The sequence below is a fragment of the Balaenoptera acutorostrata genome, chromosome 6 (assembly GCF_949987535.1).
Source record: "Balaenoptera acutorostrata chromosome 6, mBalAcu1.1, whole genome shotgun sequence".
Lineage (NCBI taxonomy): Eukaryota > Metazoa > Chordata > Mammalia > Artiodactyla > Balaenopteridae > Balaenoptera > Balaenoptera acutorostrata.
In genome coordinates this window covers 43752254-43772808 of record NC_080069.1, presented here as the reverse complement: position 1 = coordinate 43772808, position 20555 = coordinate 43752254, and the positions used below count along the sequence as shown (strand labels likewise).

The 20555-nt window shown below is 39.3% G+C and overlaps 1 protein-coding gene across 1 annotated transcript in view; it reads left to right on the top strand.

Moving 5' to 3' along the window:
• The first annotated feature begins 212 nt into the window (after positions 1-212).
• Positions 213-20555, top strand: part of UBE2R2 (ubiquitin conjugating enzyme E2 R2) — a 92220-nt gene continuing 71877 nt past the window's right edge. The window contains exon 1 of the mRNA XM_007176865.2: positions 213-820. Within this exon, the coding sequence (XP_007176927.1) occupies positions 644-820 (177 nt within the window). The 5' untranslated portion in view covers positions 213-643. The remainder of the gene's footprint in view (positions 821-20555) is intronic.

Here is a 20555-nt window from a genome sequence, read left to right as displayed (position 1 = left end):
CCTCCCTCCCGACGTGCGCCCCTCCTCCCACTTTCCCTCCCTCCTTCTTCTCGGCTCCGTCGCTCCCGCGGCGCGAGGCGCTCTTGCTCTTCTCCTCCTCCTCCGCCGTCGCCCCTCCCCCCGCGCAGCCGCCGCCGCCGCCAGGAGACCCCCGCGTGCCGCGCTCTCCCCCCCCACCCCCGCCCTTCGGCCCCGCGCTCCCTTCGGCCCCGGCGGCCCCCGAGGAAACGAGAGGGCGAGCGAGCGCGGCGCTCCCGGGCCGGCTCGGCCCCGTCCGCTCACCATCGCCGGCCCTCCGCCGCCTTCCTCCGCTTCCACCTCCTCTCCCCCCCCCCCCCGCCAAGTTGAGGCCCCCTCCGGGGGGGGGAGGCCCGGGACCCGGAGCGAATTTCTCTAACTCTCTCCACCTTCCCCCCACCCGGCCCGAGTGTGAGGAGAAGGGCCCGGCCCGGCCCGCGTCGTGTGTGAGGAGGAACCGGGCCGGCCCACGGGCCGTCTGGGGCCTGGTCCGGGCCACCGGGTGTGTGAAGACAGGGGCCCGGTGCGGGCCGGCCGAGGGCGAGCGGAGCGGAGGGGAGGGGCCTGGTCCGGCCCGGCCGGTGCGTGAGGACTGGGGCCCCGGCCCGGCGCCGCCGTCGCCGCGATGGCCCAGCAGCAGATGACCAGTTCGCAGAAGGCCCTGATGCTCGAGCTGAAATCCCTTCAGGAGGAGCCGGTGGAGGGCTTCCGGATCACCCTGGTGGATGAATCCGACCTCTACAACTGGGAGGTTGCCATCTTCGGACCCCCTAACACCCTCTACGAAGGCGGCTACTTCAAGGTACCCCCGACCCCATCTCAGACCAGGCTTCCCCGGGCGGAGGCTGCCGCTTTCGGTAGTTTTCCCGGCCGAGAGTGGGAGCGCGGGTGAGCGGAGGGGGCTGCTCACCTCGGCAGCTCCCTCCCCCCATCGGTGGAGGCAGGAAGGCCTCGCTCGCTCACCAAGTGCCTTTTCTTTGTCATGGGGGCGGGGGCGGGAGGCCAGACTGCACCGGGAAATAGGAAAGCCTCTTTGGCTAGGGTAGTGGCTACCGGAGGAGGAGGGCGGTCTTTGTTTTGTTTCCCCAGCCGAGGGTGTACGGAAAGAGAGGTGGTCTGTCTTTCCCCTCTCGTCTTCCCATCTCTGCGCCGGCTGGAACTACCCCAGAGGGCAGAGTGACCTGCACTTACGGGATTGGACCTTTTTTTGGGGGAGTGGGGGAGGGGTACCGGCCTGTCATTCCGGAGGCTGCCTAGTGGCCTGACATTTGGGGGGTTTGATGGGCTTCTTGCATAGTGGTGGTTCCAACTTCGCATTCCAGCGGGCGTTAATGGAGAATAGGAACCCTAGGGCTGCTAAACAAGGGTGCCTGCGTTTTCTTGCCATTAGCCACTTGAGGGGACTGTAATTTAGCCCCCTTTCTGTCCTCGTTTTGTATTTACTTCAGTGGTGTTTCAAAATGCCCTTTGTCCTCACCCTGCTACCAACTTTACTGCCCCCGCTCCCCTCACCCCCCGCCTCCCGTGTAGAAATATCCACAGAGGGCGGGACATGTTATGTAGAGAGAGAGTTTCCCACTTTAGGGACACAAAATTGAAACCTTTTGCTCAGATGGTTAACTCTAACAAATGGGGGGTGGTCTTACGGATGAAAAGTATCATCTGAGGTGGGATGGTTTCACAGAGTAGGACCGCTCCTTAACGACCATAGACATTGTTTCTGTTGTTTTCCAGGATGTTAGAACAGTGGTTATTATCATTCCTGAATCCAGTAGTTTCTTTATTCCAAGATAGATAACTTGGAGATACTGAGGGGTTTCTGTTTTTGTTTTACCATTTTTTAAGGGGCAAAGCACAGATTGAAGGTCGAATGCTTTAAATGGTGGGGGAACAGAGAGCGAGGAAAAGAGTGCTTAGGAATTCATTTAATTTAATTTTTTGTTTCCAAAATTAAGTAAAATAGGGCTGTGAGTCAGTCTTGGTTTGTTTCAAAGGGAGGGGCTATCTTGGCAAAAGTTTTAAATGAGTATGTTAGTCATGTAGTTACGTGTATTTTTAAGGAGTACCCAATTACTTTAGTTTCTACTCCTCTAAAGGTAGAAGCCTCAGTTTCAGGCTTGAAATTGGGTCTATTTTGTAGAAAATGTCAGGAATTGATAGGGGAATGTTTAATATTCATGTCTGTGATAGTCACTAAATACCTAGTTAAAAATATGTATTCAGTGTTTAGAATATTGTGTATACCAACTGTATGCTTCTTGTTTTGTGGTCACCGTACGCTGTACTCCTCAGATGCAGATACTTGCAAAATCTACTGGCTAACTTTAGTGAAATGAAGTTTAATTTCCAAAAAGTATCATTGTTTGGGACAATCAGTAGTCAAGATAAATGGATACTAGCTAGAATGATCTTACTCCTATGCAGTTTGTTAAAAAAACAAAACAACAACAAACTGTACATGGAAGGAAATAATAGGTTATATTATTATTAAATTGTAATATTTTTGCTTAAGTAATTGGGAAGGGAGTGTGGTGAACCCTCTCAGTTTGGAATAGGCAGGAGGATTGCCTGTAGCATACACTGATTTAAATTAACTGCTTTTTAATTTCAGTCTTATTTAAAAAGAATGGTTTGATCTCCAATTTTGTTGTGTTAGATATCTTAATCTTTTTTTTTGCCTTTAATTGTGACATGTAAAAAAAAATATGAAAAATTTTAAACAGGTTTAGTGTTTTAGTCTTGTGTAAGAATTTTGGTTAGTTTTGTTTCTTCTGCTTTTGGCAAAGGACTTTGGCTTTTTATACCAAAGTCTTTCGTTGGAAAAAGGCAAATTTATGGTCATGAGCAGTTAACACTGGTGATAAGTTTAAAACCATTGTTTTTTATTTCACTGCTTTTGTGAAACAAGGCTTTTAATGTGTTCCACTACAGCTGCAGTTAAAAGTTGGCACAAACCTTTCTGTACTACTGTTCTCCCTTATCAAATGGTGGTCCTTGAACATTTAATATAATTTATCAATATTTTCAAGTTAAACTCTTCTCTATTTTGCATTATAGTTTCCGAAGGCAGTGGGCTGCCAGTCATTCTTTAAATTTTTCATAACGTAACTCCTTTACCTTTTACATATTAATAGGCTTCTAACTGATCTTTTTCATCATGAAATAGTTGGCTCCAGTCTGTTTTAACTGTGGCATCTGTTGTAGTAGAGATTTGTGAGACCTGTATTTCACAAATTTGTTTTTTCATCCTATTTTTCTTTTTTAAATATCTTGAATCTGTATGATTCTTAGCTTGGCTGGGCAGGGGGAATCTAGATATATGATGGGCAAAGGTAGTTTCTTGTGTCTGATTTTCTGCATGTTATAAACTCTTCTTTGGCTTCACTATCTTTTTGTCCAATTTCTTGATCTCATTATTCACCCAGTGAATTTCTTTGCTGCTTCGAATTTTTCCTCTGGGGTCAACCATTATAGAACATAAAGTAGGAGATGACTTAGAACACCCAGAACACGTCTGAACTTAATTTTGCTAATGTGGAGAAAGTTGGAATTTTATTATGTTACTGGAAGAATAACTTGTTGATCAAGTGAGCAGTTAGTGATGACTTTTAACACGTTCACCTCCGTTCCTTTAAAAAGAACTGTCTTTTCAAGTAAGTCCTGATAATGATCATAACTTAGTGTGGCTGCTTTAGTATAGAACCTCCTTGGAACTCCTGCATTATTTATCTAAATGCACAATAGCAATGAGTCTAGATACCAGAAAGTGAGAGTGACTCTTTCATGTATGAATAACGTTAAAGTTTAAGTGATGCAGAATGCTTAAAGTATTGCAGTTTTTGTAGTTTTGGTTTTATTCAGTAATGTAGGGGAATGAAATAGGTGTGTTTCTTTTTTGGATAACTCCCAACTAATAAAATTTAGGAAGTATTTGTGATATACTCAAAGTTTTCCTTAATAGGATCTTCTTCATCAGACTTACCGCTTTGTTTTATATTAAAGAAACTCTTCAATAGTAGTTGTTTTTTAAAATAAAGCACATGCATTATTTTCATTTGTTCTAGAGTAAATGAATCTATTCTTCGCATGCCACCCCCCCCCCCACGCAAAAAAAAAAAACAAAACCAACCCCACCAAACTACCAAACTTAACCTCTGTGCCTGGCAATGGTCTTCAGATTATATATAGCACATTCTATTTTATGATTTTAAAGTTCTTAACGTACAGTTGAAACAATTTTTCTAAGCAACTCTTAGTCTTTTTGGTGTAGGGATCCTTTTGAGAACTTGATAAATTTTCTTCGAAAGACAATGAGGACACACAAAGTAGTTTGTATGCATTTTCAGATGGTTAACTGACCTGTTAAGAATCCCTCTTTTGGGACTTCCCTGGTGGTCCAGTGGTTAAGAATCTGCCTTCCAATGCAGGGGACAAGGGTCTGGGAACTAAGACCCGACACAGCCAAATAAATAAATAAATATTAAAAAAAAAAAAAAGAAAATAAAAGAATCCCTGTTTTAAGGGATTGGATTGGCAACTTTAAAAACAAAATTAAACACCTTTGACATTATAAAAGTATTGCTATTTTTTTAGAAAGCAATTTTATGATGAATCAGTCAGTTAAAATTTTCTTAGTTTTAAGTTTTTCCTCAGTTGCTTTAAGAACACCTCTTAGGGCTTTTAGCTGTTACCTTTTCTGGAAGCTGAACTTGTCTTGAGTGCTGGGTGAACTAAAGCAACATTGTAAATGGAAACGTGGTTAATGTCCAATGGTTTGGGGCACTAAATGCAATTTTAGTCCCCTATCCCCAGCCCCCACCTCTGGCAAATATAACACCTCAGCATTTCATAGAGTATGCTTTTACTGTATTAAGTTGATTCCAAGATGCATATTTTTCTAGTTTCACTTCTCAAATTTGGAATGAGTCCATGAAGTCTTAGAATTGCCATCAGCCAGCTGACACTTGTGACCTAGTTGTAAGAGACCCTTCCATTGAAATCTTCTGATAAAATTTTTTTAATGCCAGCATCAGTGTCTTAAATTTGATAAACTAAGGATTATTTCTTTTTGAACCAAGGATTTGTGTCCTCAGTACTTTTTGCTGCTTATTGATTCCCCTTTTTCAGAGGTTTGTGTTCGTAAACAATATTTATTGAACACACATCAAAGGCAAAGCACTGTAGGAAGTGTCACTACCTTTTAGATAGTAAGGAAAAGTATTAGGACGTTGATAACCTTAGAGCTTTTATGAATGATCTTCATAAAAATCTTTGTGCAGACTTTGAAATACAGAAATGTGAGGTGTAGATGTTGCTGACAGAATTGTAATGGTAATTAAAATCAAAGTTTTAAGGCCAGTTAGCGCATTGGTCAACATAACCACAGTTTGTCATGATGAAATGTTCTGTTCCATCTTTGCAACTTAGTATTAGTGGTCCTAGTCTAAGGTTCCAGAAGAATCTGTCTGTTGGAGACAGGTGAAATAAAGGAGATCATCTAAGAAATTGGCCTACTTCTGCTAATCTAGTTATGGGAAAATAACAGGAAGAGTTACAGATTCAGGGTTTAAGACTACAGAACTACGACTTGCTGAAAGGTCATATTTAAAAGTTTTAATTCTTTTATGTTCCTGAAATTCTTTTGGACTGTTTCATGTACAGGTAGATAGATATCCGAATAAGACTGAGCTGAGCCTCTTTGAAAGTGTTTTGTCAGCACAGAATTAATTCATTTCAGCTTTATTCAGCGAGAAACTGTTATTCAGGGTTTATGCTTATGTATCTTTAAATGAATTGATTCTGAAGTGAATGGAATGATAGATACTAAATTGAAGAGATAATTTTAGTTTGGATTGCCAAGGTTTGATTTTACATAAATATTCTTCCATATGAGAATTGGAATATTCAAATTTGGGAATATGTATTTAAGATAGAAAATGAATATCCACTTTAAGCACCTTTACTTGATTTGTTTTAATAACAAATATAAAAATGTTTTTGTTACAACCCAATAAATTAAATTTCTGTTGTAAACCTATTGGCAAGGTAAGTAGAATGAGCACTTAAAACATGCTAAAACTCTGAAGGTCATATCTAATTGCAGATACACGCTACTATCCTTATTACAGTAATATAGATATTAGTAGCTAACAGTTATTGAGTGCTTACTGTGTGCCACATACTTTAAATAGAATATCTCACATAATCCTCCTGTGAGGTGTGGCTGCTATTACATATATATATATATATATATATATGGAAACAATAACAGAGTTTGTTTAACCTGCTCAGGGTCCTCAGCTAGAAAGTTGTAATACCAAGCTGGACTACCAGACTGCTTAACTCTAAAGCCTGTGTTATTCTCTTGGTGAGAGCTTTTACCTCTCAGGATGTTGTTTGAAGGTGTAAAAGTGGAGCTTTAAGAAAATAAAATTTATGGATGAGACTTCCCTGGCGGTCCAGTGGTTAAGACTCTGTGCTTCCACTGCAGGGGGCACAGGTTCGATCCCTAGTCGGGTAACTAAGATCCCATATGCTGCACCGTGCGGTCCAGAAAAAAAAGGAAAAGAAACTTTAAGGAGCATTTGAAAAGGAACTATTTTTATTTTAAATTTTATAAGTTTAAAGGTCACAAGGTAATTGTCCCTTCAAATTATGGGGAGAGATTGTTATGACTTCAGCTTATAACTCTTAAATTCACTGGAAAAATTGGATTTTGTTGTTGTTGGACTACTTGGATTAGAGAGTAACAAATCACATTGCAGAAGGATTTTTTTTATTGGCAAATTGATTCCTTTAATAGCAACTTTCTCATTAAGGGGAGAGTGGGCTGGTGCTAGAGTTGAGAAATATGTCTAAAAAAACTAATCTTGGGGTTAGAAATGATGATAAAACACCTCTGAAGTGATGGTGGGAGATCATAGCGGGAGTTAAATTTCTTAATACAATATTGGTTTATGCTTTTTTTTAAAATAGATCTTTATTGGAGTATATAATTGCTTCACAGTACCGTGTTAGTTCCTGTTGCACAACAAAACTAATCAGCCATATGCATACACATGTCACCATATCCCCTCCCTCTTGAGCCTCCCTCCCATCCTCCCTATCCCACCCCTGTAGGTCATTGCAAAGCACTGAGCCGATCTCCCTGTGCTATGCTGCTGCTTCCCACCAGCCAACTATTTTACATTCCGTAGTAAATACATGTCGACGCTACTCTCACTTCACCCCAGCTTCGCCCTCCCACCCCATGTCTTCAAGTCCATTCTCTATGTCTACCTCTTTATTCCTGCCCTGCAAGTAGGTTCATCAGTACCATTTTTTTTTTCTTTTTAGATTCCATATATATGCGTTAGCATACGGTATTTGTTTTTCTCTTTCTGACTTACTTCACTCTGTATGACAGACTCTAGGTCCATCCACCTCACTACAGATAACTCAATTTCGTTTCTTTTTATGGCTGAGCACTCACTATTCCATTGTATGTATGTGCCACATCTTTATCCATTCATCTGTCGATGGACATTTATGCTTTTAAAATAATAGTGTCTTAATATTTTTCCAAGTATATTTAAGCACCATAGGAAACTTGAGCGGTGTAAGATTAAAACTTACTTTGTTGTTGTTTCAGTTGAGTCTGTTAACTGGTATTCCTTTTTTTTTTTTTTTTAAAGGGAACGCTGTTTATTTATTTATTTATTTTGGCTGTGTTGGGCCTTATTTTCTGTGCGAGGGCTTTCTCTAGTTGCGGCGAGCGGGGCCCACTCTTCATCGCGGTGCGCGGGCCTCTCACTGTCGCGGCCTCTCTTGTTGCGGAGCACAAGCTCCACACGCGCAGGCTCAGAAAGGCGTGAGTTGTGGCTCACGGGCCTAGTTGCTCTGCAGCATGTGGGATCTTCCCAGACCAGGGCTCGAACCCGTGTCCCCTGCATTGGCAGGCAGATTCTCAACCACTGCGCCACCAGGGAAGCCCTGGTATTCCTTATCTCTGTTAACAGCATCTTTATTTTTTGAACTATTGATACATGTAATAATTTGGATGAGCATTACACTGAGTGAAAAAAAAGTCAATCTCAAAAGGTTACATATTGTATGGTCCCATTTATATAACATTCTTTTTTTTAATAAATTTATTTTATTTATTTATTTTTGGCTGTGTTGGGTCCTCGCTGCTGTGTGCGGGCCTTCTCCAGTTGCGGCGAGCAGGGGCTACTCCTCGCTGTGGTGCGCGGGTCTCATTGCAGTGGCCTCTCCCGTTGCCGAGCGCGGGCCCCAGGCACGCGGGCTTCAGTAGTTGTGGCACATGGGCTCAGTAGTTGTGGCAGTAGTTGTGGCTGTGGGCTCTAGAGCGCAGGCTCAGCAGCTGTGGTGCACAGGCTCAGTTGCTCCGCGGCATGTGGGATCCTCCTGGACCAGGGCTCAAACCTGCGTCCCCCGCGCCGGCAGGCGGATTCCCAACCACTGTACCACCAGGGAAGCCCTATATAACATTCTTGAAATGTCAAAAGTATAAACAAAAACAAGTCAGTGGTTGCTAGGGGGTTAGAGATGTTGGGGTGGGGGGAAGGAAGTGGATGTGATTATGAAGGAGGAGCATGGGGGAGATCTTTGTGGATGGAATAGTTCTATAACTTAATTGTGTTGGCAGTTACACAGATCTACACAGACCATAAAATGACGCAGAACTACACTCATATATTGTACCAGTGTCAGATTCCTAGTTCTAATATGGGACTATAATTATGTAAGATGCAACCATTGGGGGAAGTTTAGTGAAAGGTACAGATCTCTCTTTACTATCTTTGCAAATATATGTTGTGAATCTATAACTATTCTAAAATAAGATGTTAAAAAATTTAATCATCAGAGGAAGCCATATATTCATGCGTTATTACAGCATCTTAAGATCATTGCCATAGTTTCAATCTGTTGTGTCTTTGGATTTTCAAATTTCACAGTTATCTGCTTTTCTGTATTTGCTGCATGGGCAGCTCATGCTTAATTTGAGGGATAAATCCCTTGAAATAATTTGGATTATGTGGCTCATTTGGTAGCGTACATAGTAATTCAGATTGTAAACATTGACTGTTTACTACCTCATTGAAAATAACCATGACCCCATTTATAAGGTAATATTAAGAATTGGCAAAGTCACAAAAACTTGGACAATATGTAGTAATTCTTTATAGAAACAGAGTGATTTAAAGCTTAGAAAACAGATTTTTAAGTTTACTTGAAACCATACCTGATATATATAAGGCAAAACAAAAAAGTTTCATTATTCAAAGGAATATCCTTCAAATATGATTTGAAACTTTGAATATCCTTCAAATATCCTTCAAATATGATTTGAAACTTTACTTTTGAAATTGTTGGTAGAGGCACAGGTAAAATTAGTCTAATACTTCATGTTCACATTTCATTTTTGACTAAAATATAGTATTACTCAGATTATTTCCCTCATTTACCAAGTTGAATCTGAATCACCTTTGGATGTTTTAAAAAAAGTCCACACTGAAGAAGTAAAGATTTGCCACTAATAAGAACATTAAGAAGTGTGCAATAGGTTCTGAAGGCAGTTCTCAAAAAAAGGAGTCTGGAATTGTTTTGAGCAGTGGCAGTCTGGCATTGTTGGAATGGGTGTATAGCCAGCCTTCTGAGGTGTTTGCTCTGAAGGGGGCAAAGCTCATTTGAGTTCTGGTAGTTGGGTTTAAAACAAACAAACAAAAAAACCTTATTACTTAAGAAGGCTCATCTTGGTCTTGTCACATAACTGCTGTTTCTCCCATTGGTTAAATAGGGATAGGAGTAATATATTTAAGCCATTAAGGGCTAACCCCTGTGGAAAAACTTCAGCCCTAAAGGTAAAAAAAGAAAAAAAACACAACAACAAGGTCCTACTGGATAACATAGGGAACTATAGCCAATATCCTGTGATAAACCATAATGGAAAAGAATATGAAAAAGAATATATATGTGTATAACTGAGTCCCTTTGCTGTACAGCAGAAATTAACATAACATTGTGAATCAACTGTACTTCAGTAAAACTTAAAAAGAAAAAAAGTATAGTAACTGTGTCCTCAGGGTTTCTACTCTGAGTTCTTTGGACTTTGTTAATCATATTTCAACATTTACTCTAAATAAGAGTGAGGAAAAAATTACTAGACAAAAAAAGAGAAGGCTTACTGAAGATCTGGAAATTCTGTAGAATTTAGATTAAGATCTAAGGAATCTAATATTGAAAGGGTTTTAAGGGGAGAGCACTTACTGAGTTTTGAATTGATGAGTTGCCACTTTTCTTATATGACCATTTTTTTCTGAAGTTATTATTTTTTTTTATTGGTAAATTGTAGAATAAGTTATCTTTTGAGGGAGGTCGCATCCTTTGAGAATGACAGTCGTGCCCCCCAATTCTCCATGCGGTTTCAAGAAATAACTGATACCTGAATTTCTTCCATAGATCTTAGGTGATTCAGTCCCTCGTCTAGAACATAGTGGTAAGACTAGTGGCTCAGTATTTGGATTGCTTAGTTCCTCTAGTTGTGCTTTCCCTTTCTGGAAGAAATTGGATTTTATTTGGGTTTTTCCATCAGTGACATTTTTCTATAGTTGCCAGGTTGCCTCAATTAAATCTAATGTTCTTGGTGACTGAAGGTTTAGCTGAAAATTAAGATTGAGTTCTTGGTTATATAATAATATAGCAAATTAGGATCTTTGTAAAGGGCTCCTCTTATAATTTAAGTATTATAAAACATTTAGGAGAGGTTAAGAATTTTGGAGCAGTGATAATGAGAGGCATTAGCAAAACCTGCTAGATAAAGCAACCTTGAGTTCTGTAGTCCCATGAAGATCAAGATTGCTTAACCTCATTTTGGAAAATCTAATGAATAAAACAATTAAACCCAGTTTGTTTTTTTTTAAATAAATTTATTTATTTATTTATTTTTGGCTGTGTTGGGTCTTCGTTTATGTGCGAGGGCTTTCTTTAGTTGCGGCAAGCGGGGGCCACTCTTCATCCCCGTGCGCGGGCCTCTCACTATCGCAGCCTCTCTTGTTGCGGAGCACAGGCTCCAGACGCGCAGGCTCAGTAGTTGTGGCTCACGGGCCGAGTTGCTCCGCGGCATGTGGGATCTTCCCAGACCAGGGCTCGAACCCGTGTCCCCTGCATTGGCAGGCAGATTCTCAACCACTGTGCCACCAGGGAAGCCCTAAACCCAGTTTTGTTTTAGCCTTACTTTTCAGAAGACATTAGATCTTTTAAAAGCAGACTAGAAGTGCATTTCAGAAGTGCAGAATTTCTTATAAAGTGGAGGATTTTGAAATAAGTGTTATGAATATTTTAATGGTTCTTGATACATTAAAGGAATCAGAATAATTAGAAAAGTATATTTTTATAGCTGTACTTGTGCTTTGATAATACTCTGCATGCATGCAGTTTGTTAAAGAATAATTTTGGTGACTTTTGGCCAAATATATATATTTTTTCTCCCCTCTCCAATATATATAAAGTCTCCTAAATATAAGATTAACTACATCTTGATCATTCTGTTTACATACACACCTTGAATGAAATAATTAATTCTTAACAAGGTAGAGTAGGGAGGGAACTTTTAAAATAGGTTAAATTTCTGTGGCTTATGAACTGTAACAAACAAGCTCTCCAGGGTTGTTGTTCCAGCTACCAGATATATCCTGAAGACTTACATGTCTACATCTCTAATTAGACCTGTCTTGAGTTTTTGCCTGCCTAGTAGACATTTATACCAGTGTGTCCTATTTACACTAAACACTAAACTGAACTCTACCTTTCCCATAAGCCTCTTCTATATTCATTCTCCTGGATATTGGACATTGTCTACCTAGTCACACAAGCCTAGAAGCTGGAAATCAGTTCAGATGATTTCTGCTTCCTCTTTCCACATATCCAATTATTTTTAGTATCTCATGTCTCTGGTATTTAGCCCCTAATCTTTATTCCTACTCTCACCATGTAAATTCCCACTCAGTTTTCACTCACTTGGACTTTGACAGCAGTGTTTTGTGCCCCTTCAGTCTATAATGCCACCAGAGTAACCTATCTAAAGCTCTAATCTGACCTGTCCCCACCAAAAAAAAAAAACACAAACAAAAACAAAAACAACTTATCAGTCCATCTTCCACAAAATTAAATAAAAATTCCTTTGTGTGACATACACGGCCCTTCATGATCTGGTTGTTGCTTACTTTTCCAACTGTATTTTCCGTTCTTGCCCCATAGGTGGTCTTTGACAGTGCCATTGCCTAAGCTGTTACCTGTCTGGAATGCCTTTTTCATTTTTCAATGTTTCTTGTGCCCTCTTTAGTCCGTGAACTCCAGCTTGTATCTTAAGACCCAGTTCACTGTGAATGACCTCTTGGATTCTCTCCTGTTAATCCCCACTCTCCCTAATTAGATTGTTTTAAAATAAACCCCAGATATCATATCCTTTCATCCCTAAATATTGGAGTCCCTGAAAAATAAGGAATCTTTTAAAAAATGTAATTGTATTATCCTTACACTTACTAAATAAACAATTCCTTAATATTATCTAATATCCAGTCAGTGTTCAGATTTCCCCAGTTGTCTCATAGATATACTTTTAAGTTAGTTTGAATCAAAATCCACAGTAAGGTCCACGATTGCATTTGGTGATGTGCCTCTTAAGACTGTAATAGATTTCCCTTCTTCCTTTTTAAAAAAATAGCAGCTTTATTTTACATACAATTCGCCCATTTAAATGTACAATTCAGTGACTTTTAGTATATTCACAGAGTTGTACAACCATCACCACAATTTTAGAATATTTTCATCACTCCAAAAAGAAACCCCATACCCATTAGCAGTCACTCCCCATTTCTCCCCATGCTCTAGGCAACCTGTCTGCTTTCTGGGACTATAGGTTTGCCTATTTTGTAAACATATAGATTTGTATTTCATATAAATGTAATCCTATAATATATGGCCTTTCACTTAGCATATTGTTTTCAAGATTCATATATGTTGTGGCATGTATCAATACTTCATTCCTTTTCATTGTTAAATAATGTTCCATTGTATGGACATTTTATTTATCCATTCATCAGTTGATGAACATTTAGGTTGTTTTCCACTCTTAGGCAGTTATAAATAATGCTGATACGAACATTTGTGTGCAAGTGTTTTCATTTCTCTTGAGTATTTACCTAGGAATAGAATTACTGGGTCATATGATAACTCTATGTGTAACTATTTGAGGAACTGCCAGACTGTTTTCCAATTTTACATTCCCACCAGTAGTATGATGGTTCTAATTTCTCTACATCTTCAGCAACACTTGTTCTCTCTCTCTTTAAAAAAGAAAAATTGTTTGTTGGCAACTGAATATATTTAATTGCTGAACTGCTGTCTTCAGTTTTAAGACATTAAAACTAGACTGATGATAATTATATTTTATGCCAAACTAAAGATATTATTATAGTACCAAAAGTAAAGTTACTATGTTTCTAACCCTGAAGGTCACCAGACATTTGTTATAAAGTAATTATGATAAGTTTTGGCCCGAAATCTGGTTAGCTGCCTATTTTTTCCACATTATTTCTTCTCTGCTTTAACTCATAAACATCTTCGTGCAGGACTTAGTCTTATCTCAGCGGAGCCACTTAAATTTAGTTTAGTAGATTTGGTGGGGAAAAATACTAAGTTCATGATGGATTAATCTATCATGTAGGTGTTATATAGGAATATATTTTTTCCTAACATTAAAGATGTAATGAGGGGCTTCCCTAGTGGTGCAGTGGTTGAGAATCTGCCTGCCAATGCAGGGGACACGGGTTCGAGCCCTGGTCTGGGAAGATCCCACATGCCACGGAGCAGCTGGGCCCGTGAGCCACAACTACTGAGCCTGCGCGTCTGGAGCCTGTGCTCCGCAACAAGAGAGGCCGCGATAGTGAGAGGCCCGCGCACCGCGATGAGGAGTGGCCCCCGCTTGCCGCAATTAGAGAAAGCCCTCGCACAGAAACGAAGACTCAACACAGCCATAAATAAATAAAAATAAATAAATAAATAAAATTTAAAAAAAAATTGCAAAAAAAAAAGATGTAATGAGGAACATGTATTAAGGGTGTTCAGTTATTATTTTTCTTAAAATTAATCTAGGAAAACAATTCAAGCAGTATGAAAGTCTTTCTCTCCCCCGAAAATCACTTAACTGTTTGAATGTAATCCTCCAGAAACATTCTATGTATCTACAAACATATCTATGCATTTTAAAACTATGAATGTGGTTATACTATAAGTATTTTTCTGCATCTTGCTTTTTTTATTTTTTATTTTTTATTTTTATTTTTATTTTTGCTTTTTTTAAAACAAATTTATTTATTTACTTATTTTTGGCTGCATTGGGTCTTCGTTGCTGTGCGCGGGCTTTTCTCTAGTTGCTTCGAGCGGAGGCTACTCTTTGTTGTGGTGTGTGGGCTTCTCATTGCTGTGGCTTCTCATTGCAGAGCACTGGCTCTAGGTGCGCAGGCTTCAGTAGTTGTGGCACGCAGGCTCAGTAGTTGTGGCTCGTGGGCTGTAGAGCACAGGCTCAGTAGTTGTGGTGCATGGGCTTAGTTGCTCCGCGGCATGTGGAGTCTTCCTGCATCAGGGCTGGAACCCATGTCCCCTGCATTAGCAGGCGGATTCTTAACCACTGCACCACCAGGGAAGTCCATGCATCTTGCTTAAAAAAGTTTATTTTGGAGATCTTTCCATTATTAATATTTATGGGTTATCTCATAATTTGTAACTGTTGCACAATATTCTAGTTGTTAAGGAAGTACTTTATTTATTCCCCTATTGATGAAAAATTGTTTTCAGCTCTTTACTCTGATAAGCAAGGCTGAACAGGAAACTTTTACATACCTCTATACTTTTGTGAGTGGATTTGCTGGATTAAAGGGTATGTGTATTTAATTTTACTAGATAGTCAAATTACCCTTCAAAAAATGTTAATATATATTCTGTGATGAAACATATGGGTATTGTCAAAGTATAAAATTTGCAGTCCTGATAAATCAGCCTTTATGATGGTTGTTTCTTTTCTTTCCTTTTTTATTTATTTGTTTATTTTTGGCTGTGTTGGGTCTTCGTTGCTCCGCGAGGGCTTTCTTTAGTTGCGGCAAGCAGGGTCTACTCTTCGTTGCGGTGCGTGGGCTTCTCGTTGCAGTGGCTCTCTTGTTGTGGAGCACAGGCTCTAGGTGTGCAGGCTTCAGTAGTTGTGGTGCATGGGCTCAGTAGTTGTGACTCACGGGCTCTAGAGCACAGGCTCAGTAGTTGTGGCGCACGGGCTTAGTTGCTCCATGGCATGTGGGATCTTCCTGAACCAGGGATCGAACCCATGTTCCTGCATTGGCAGGCAGATTCTTAATGACTGCACCACCAGGGAAGTCTGGTTGTTTGTTTGTTTCTTATTTATTTATGGCTGCGTTGGGTCTTAGTTGCTGCACACGAGCTTTCTTTAGTTGCGTCGAGCGGGGGCTACTCTTGGTTGCAGTTTGTGGGCTTCTCATTGCAGTGTCATCTCTTGTTGCGGAGCACGGGCTCTAAGCACATGGGCTCAGTAGTTGTGGCACGCGGGCTCTAGAGCGCAGGCTCGGCAGTTGTGGCGCACAGGCTTAGTTGCTCCGCAGCATGTGGGATCTTCCTGGACCAGGGCTCGAACCCGTGTCCCCTGCATTGGCAGGTGGATTCTTAACCACTGTGCCACCAGGGAAGCCCTAGTTGTTTCTTTTAATTGTGAATGAAATTTAGCTTACTTTCATGTCATTGGCCATTTGTAATATTTATGCAAGTTAACTGTACTTGTTCTTTGCCCATTTTTCTTTAGGTTTTTTTTTTTTTAAATAGAATAAAGGCTGCTTGCATAAAGGAAGTTAGTCATTGGTCAGATGTATTGCATGTTGCAAATATCTTTTCTTTGTGTGTCATTTATTAATGATGTAATTTAAAATATTGTGCTTAGAATTCTGTCCAATGTTAAACATGAAGACAAGTGTAGAGAAAATTGTGTTGTAACTGTTGTGACAGCCGAGGAGAAGAATTTGTAGGGTTTAGAGTAAGTTCTCTTAACATTGTCATGTGGGTTACTCATATCTTAATGAACAAGCTTGATACTAATAATGTATAAGCTGATACGGAGGTACCTGTATTTTTCTGTGTAAGTGGCAGTAACGCTTTTTTTTTTTTTAACTCAAAATATGGGCTTCCCTGGTGGTGCAGTGGTTAAGAATCCGCCTGCCAATGCAGGAGACACAGGTTCGAGCTTTGGTCCTGGAAGATCCCACATGCTGCGGAGCAACTAAGCCTGTGCGCCACAACTGCCGAGCCTGCGCTCTATAGCCCGCGAGCCACAACTACTGAGCCTGCGCGAGCCTAGAGCCCGTGCTCTGCAACAAGAGAAGCCACCGCAATAAGAAGCCTGCGCACCGCAAGGAAGAGTAGCCCCCGCTCGCCGCAACCAGAGAAAGCCCGCGCACAGCAACAAAGACCCAGTGCAAACAAAAATAAATAAAAAATAACTAAATTAAAAAAAAAATCTCAAAATATTTATACCCAGTTATAAGTGAACACATGTTTATGGTAGAAAGTTTTTAAAGTTCTTGAAACTATGAAAAAAAAGTCACTTGTGGGCTTCCCTGGTCGTGCAGTGGTTAAGAATCTGCCTGCCAATGCAGGGGACACGGGTTTGAGCCCTGGTCCGGGAAGGTCCCACATTCCGTGGAGTAGCTAGGCCCATGCGCCACAACTACTGAGCCTGCACTTTAGAGCCTGTGAACCACAACTACTGAGCCCGCGAGCCACAACTACTGAAGCCCACGTGCCTAGAGCCCGTGCTCCACAACAGGAGAAGCCACTGCAATGAGAAGCCCGCGCATCGCAACGAAGAGTACACACAACTGGAGAAAGCCCACACGCAGCAATGAAGACCCAACACAGCCAAAAATAAATAAATGAAATAAATTAATTTTAAAAAATCTTAAAAAAAGTCACTTGTAATGATGCTATCCAGAAATAATACTTTAAAGTGTATTTCTTCTGAAATACACTATATTTCATCTAAAAAGTTGGATACTGTGTATCCATTTAAAAAAAACTTAACATATTTTGAACATTTTCCCTACTAGTCATTATTTAACCTTTCCCCTTTTGTTGGGTCTGCAGATTTATTTTGCTTTCTAAACAATACTATGTTGAACACATTTTTATATCTATATTTGTGTTTTTCACATAAGTTTCTGGTACTGGATATATTGGGTCAAAAGTTATGAGTGCCTACATATTATCATATTTAGAGAACATATTTTGAACTGGTTTTGACAAGATAAAATGCAACAGTAAAAATGCCAGTCTTCTTGAGGGCAAGGCAACCACTAAGGAGATGACTATTATGGCTTTAGTTTTAAATAATAATGTATCGAGAAGTTAAAGGAACTAGAATAATCAAAACAATTTCGAAAAAGAACGAAGTTGGAAGACTCACAATATCCAATTTTAAGATGTACTGTAAAGCTACACTAATCAAGACAGTGTGGTGTATTGACCAAAGGCACGGAATAGATGGCCCAGAAATAAGATATAGTCAACTGATTTTTTGACAAAGGTGCAAACATACTTCAATGGAGAAAGGACAGTCTTTTCAAATATATGATGTTGGAAAACTGGGCATCCACATGTAAAGTGAGCCTCAACCTATATAACATATTTTATACAAAAATTAACTCAAATGGATCATAAACCTAAATGTAAAACATAAAGCAGTAAAACCTTTAGAAGAAAGCATTGGAAAAAGTCTTCTTGACCTAGGGTTTGGCAAAGAGCTCTTAAATACAGTACCAAAAGCATGATCTATGAAAGAAAAAATTGGTGAAGGTGGACTTCAGAATCAGAATTTAAAACTTTTTCCTGTGAAGGACACAGTTAAAGAGAATGAAAAGACACGCCATGAATTGGGAGAATATATTTGCAAACCACATATCTTAGAAAGGACTTAACATCCAGAATTTATGAAGAGCTTTCAAAACTCAACATAGGGGGAAAAACCCCTAAAAAATCAACAACCCAATTTCAAAAATGGGTGAAAGATTTGAACAGATATTTCAGTAAAGATGTTTGGATGGCTTATAAGCACATGTAAAGATGTTCATCTTTAGTCATTAGGGAAATGCAAATTAAAAGCACAATGAGGTGCCATTTACGTATCTTTTAGAATGGCTAAAATAATAAAATACTGCACTGACAGTACTGAGTATTGGTGAGGATGAGGATTAGCTGAAACTAATACTTCTGGTGAGAATGTAGACTCTGGAAAAGTCTGTCAGTTTATTACAGAGTATACAATTACCATCTGTCTCAACAAGCCCATTTCTAGGAATTTGTCTTAGGGCAATATAAACTTACTGTTTACACAAAAATGTGTATGTGAATGTTTGTAGCAGCACTATTCATAATTGCCCCAAACTGGAAACAACCCAAATGTCCTTCAGTGGGTGAATGGATAAGTAAACTGGTATATCTATATTATGGAATGCTATTCAGCAATAAAAAGGAATCAAGTATTGACATACTAGTAATATGGATAAATATCAGAGGCATTATGGCAGTCACATAAGATTACATTCTGAATGGGTCTGCTAACACGATATTCTCGAAAAGACAAAACTGTAGGCACAGAGAACAACAAATCAGTGGTTGCCAGGGTTTAGGGGTGGAGGAAGGGTTTGACTACAAAGGGATAGCGTGAGGGAATTCTTTGTGGATATTGGAATTGTTTTGTATTCTATTTATGGTGGTGGTTACAATAATCTATGTACATGCTAAGACTTATAAAAGTGTATGCCAAGGAAGTGAATACTGCTAGATGTAAATTTAAAAAGTAAAAAAATTATAAATTTAATTATCTTATAATTTTATTTGTTGATTATACCTCAGTAAGGCTGAAAAATTAAGACAGTAAAAATTTTAAAGAATAAAAGAAAATGTCCTTGTTTTAAAAAAAGATGCAGAAATGACTTTGTTATAAATAACAGAGTACCACAGACTGAGTAGCTTATAAACAACAGAAATTTATTTTTCACAGTTCTGAAGGCTTGAAGTCTGAGATCAGGTTGCCATCATGGTCAGGTTCTGGTGAGGGCTCTCTTCCAGGTTGTAGACTTATTGTATCCTTACGTGGTAAGAAAGAGGGCAAGAGAGCTCTCTGGGTTCCCTTGTTTTAAGGGTGCTGATCCCATTAACGAGCGTTCTACCCTCAGGACCTAATTGCTGCCCAAAGTCCTTCTTCCTAATATCATCACATTTGGGGTTAGGATTTCAGCATGAGTTTTGGGGGACATAAATTTGGTCCATTGCAAACAACATCCAGCTTTGGCATAAAATATTACAATTTAGTTGTATCTTTAGGATAAATTCCTAGGAATAGATTTTATGGTTCAAATATGTTTACATCTAAAGACATTTGTTACAAATTTAATATGATTTTCACAAAAATTAGATTGAAGCAAGTTCCTGAAGGATATTTAGATTTTCATTTTCTTTCCTTAGTGATATCCAATGCCTGAGTAGTATTGGTATTGAATACTAACAACTTTTAAGTTTAATAACCAGTTACGTAGAAACTAGAGGAGGAGAAAAAGTAAAAGAAGGCAGATATCAATCCATTTCAACATAAGTAAGGATTCCCAAAATTTAGTGCTTTTCATTAGAATTAAAGTATTTTGGGAGGTAGTGAAATTTTTTTTCCTGGGGATAGTCAAATGCATGTTGGATGACACCTAGGGACAGTGTTCTAAGAGGATATTAATCATCTGCATGAGTGATTAAACTGCTTTAGAATCATGTTGGAAACTTTTAGAAATAAAAGATTCCTGGCTCTATTCTTACACACTATTTTATAGATTCAGTCTTTTTTTTTTTTTTTTTTTTTGGCTGCGCCTTGTGGCATGTGGGATCTTAGTTCCCCGACCAGGAATCGAACCCATGCCCCCTGCAGTAGAAGCACTGGGTCTTAACCACTGGACCTCCAGGGAAGTCCCTAGAATCAGAATATTTTGAGACTCTGGTGGGCATCTCCAGGTGATTCTGATGTAAAGCAAGGTTCCTATTGCTGAGATTCAGTATGATTCTATGTTTTGCTTTATTTTCTGGGTAGAGTGCATTTATGTTCCAAAGGTAATGCATCTATAAGTTCTTTATTAGCCAAAAAAGGATACTTTAAAATTCATTGTTATGTAGCTTCTCTCTACCACCAAATACTTGTCTTCCCCTCCTACAGGTGAAACACACACCCATGAAATTATAAACAATTTTTTTTAAGCTTTGGAATTGTTGTTAATAGCTTGCCTAATTTTATTCTAAGGTTTTTTGTGCATGATTTTTAAAAATTGAAGTATAGTTAGTTCACAGATTTGTGTATGTATGATGTTTTTAATGAGTAGTTGACAGTTTTGATTTTTGTTCAGATAAGGAAGTTGTTTCATAACATATCTGATGTATTTCTGAGT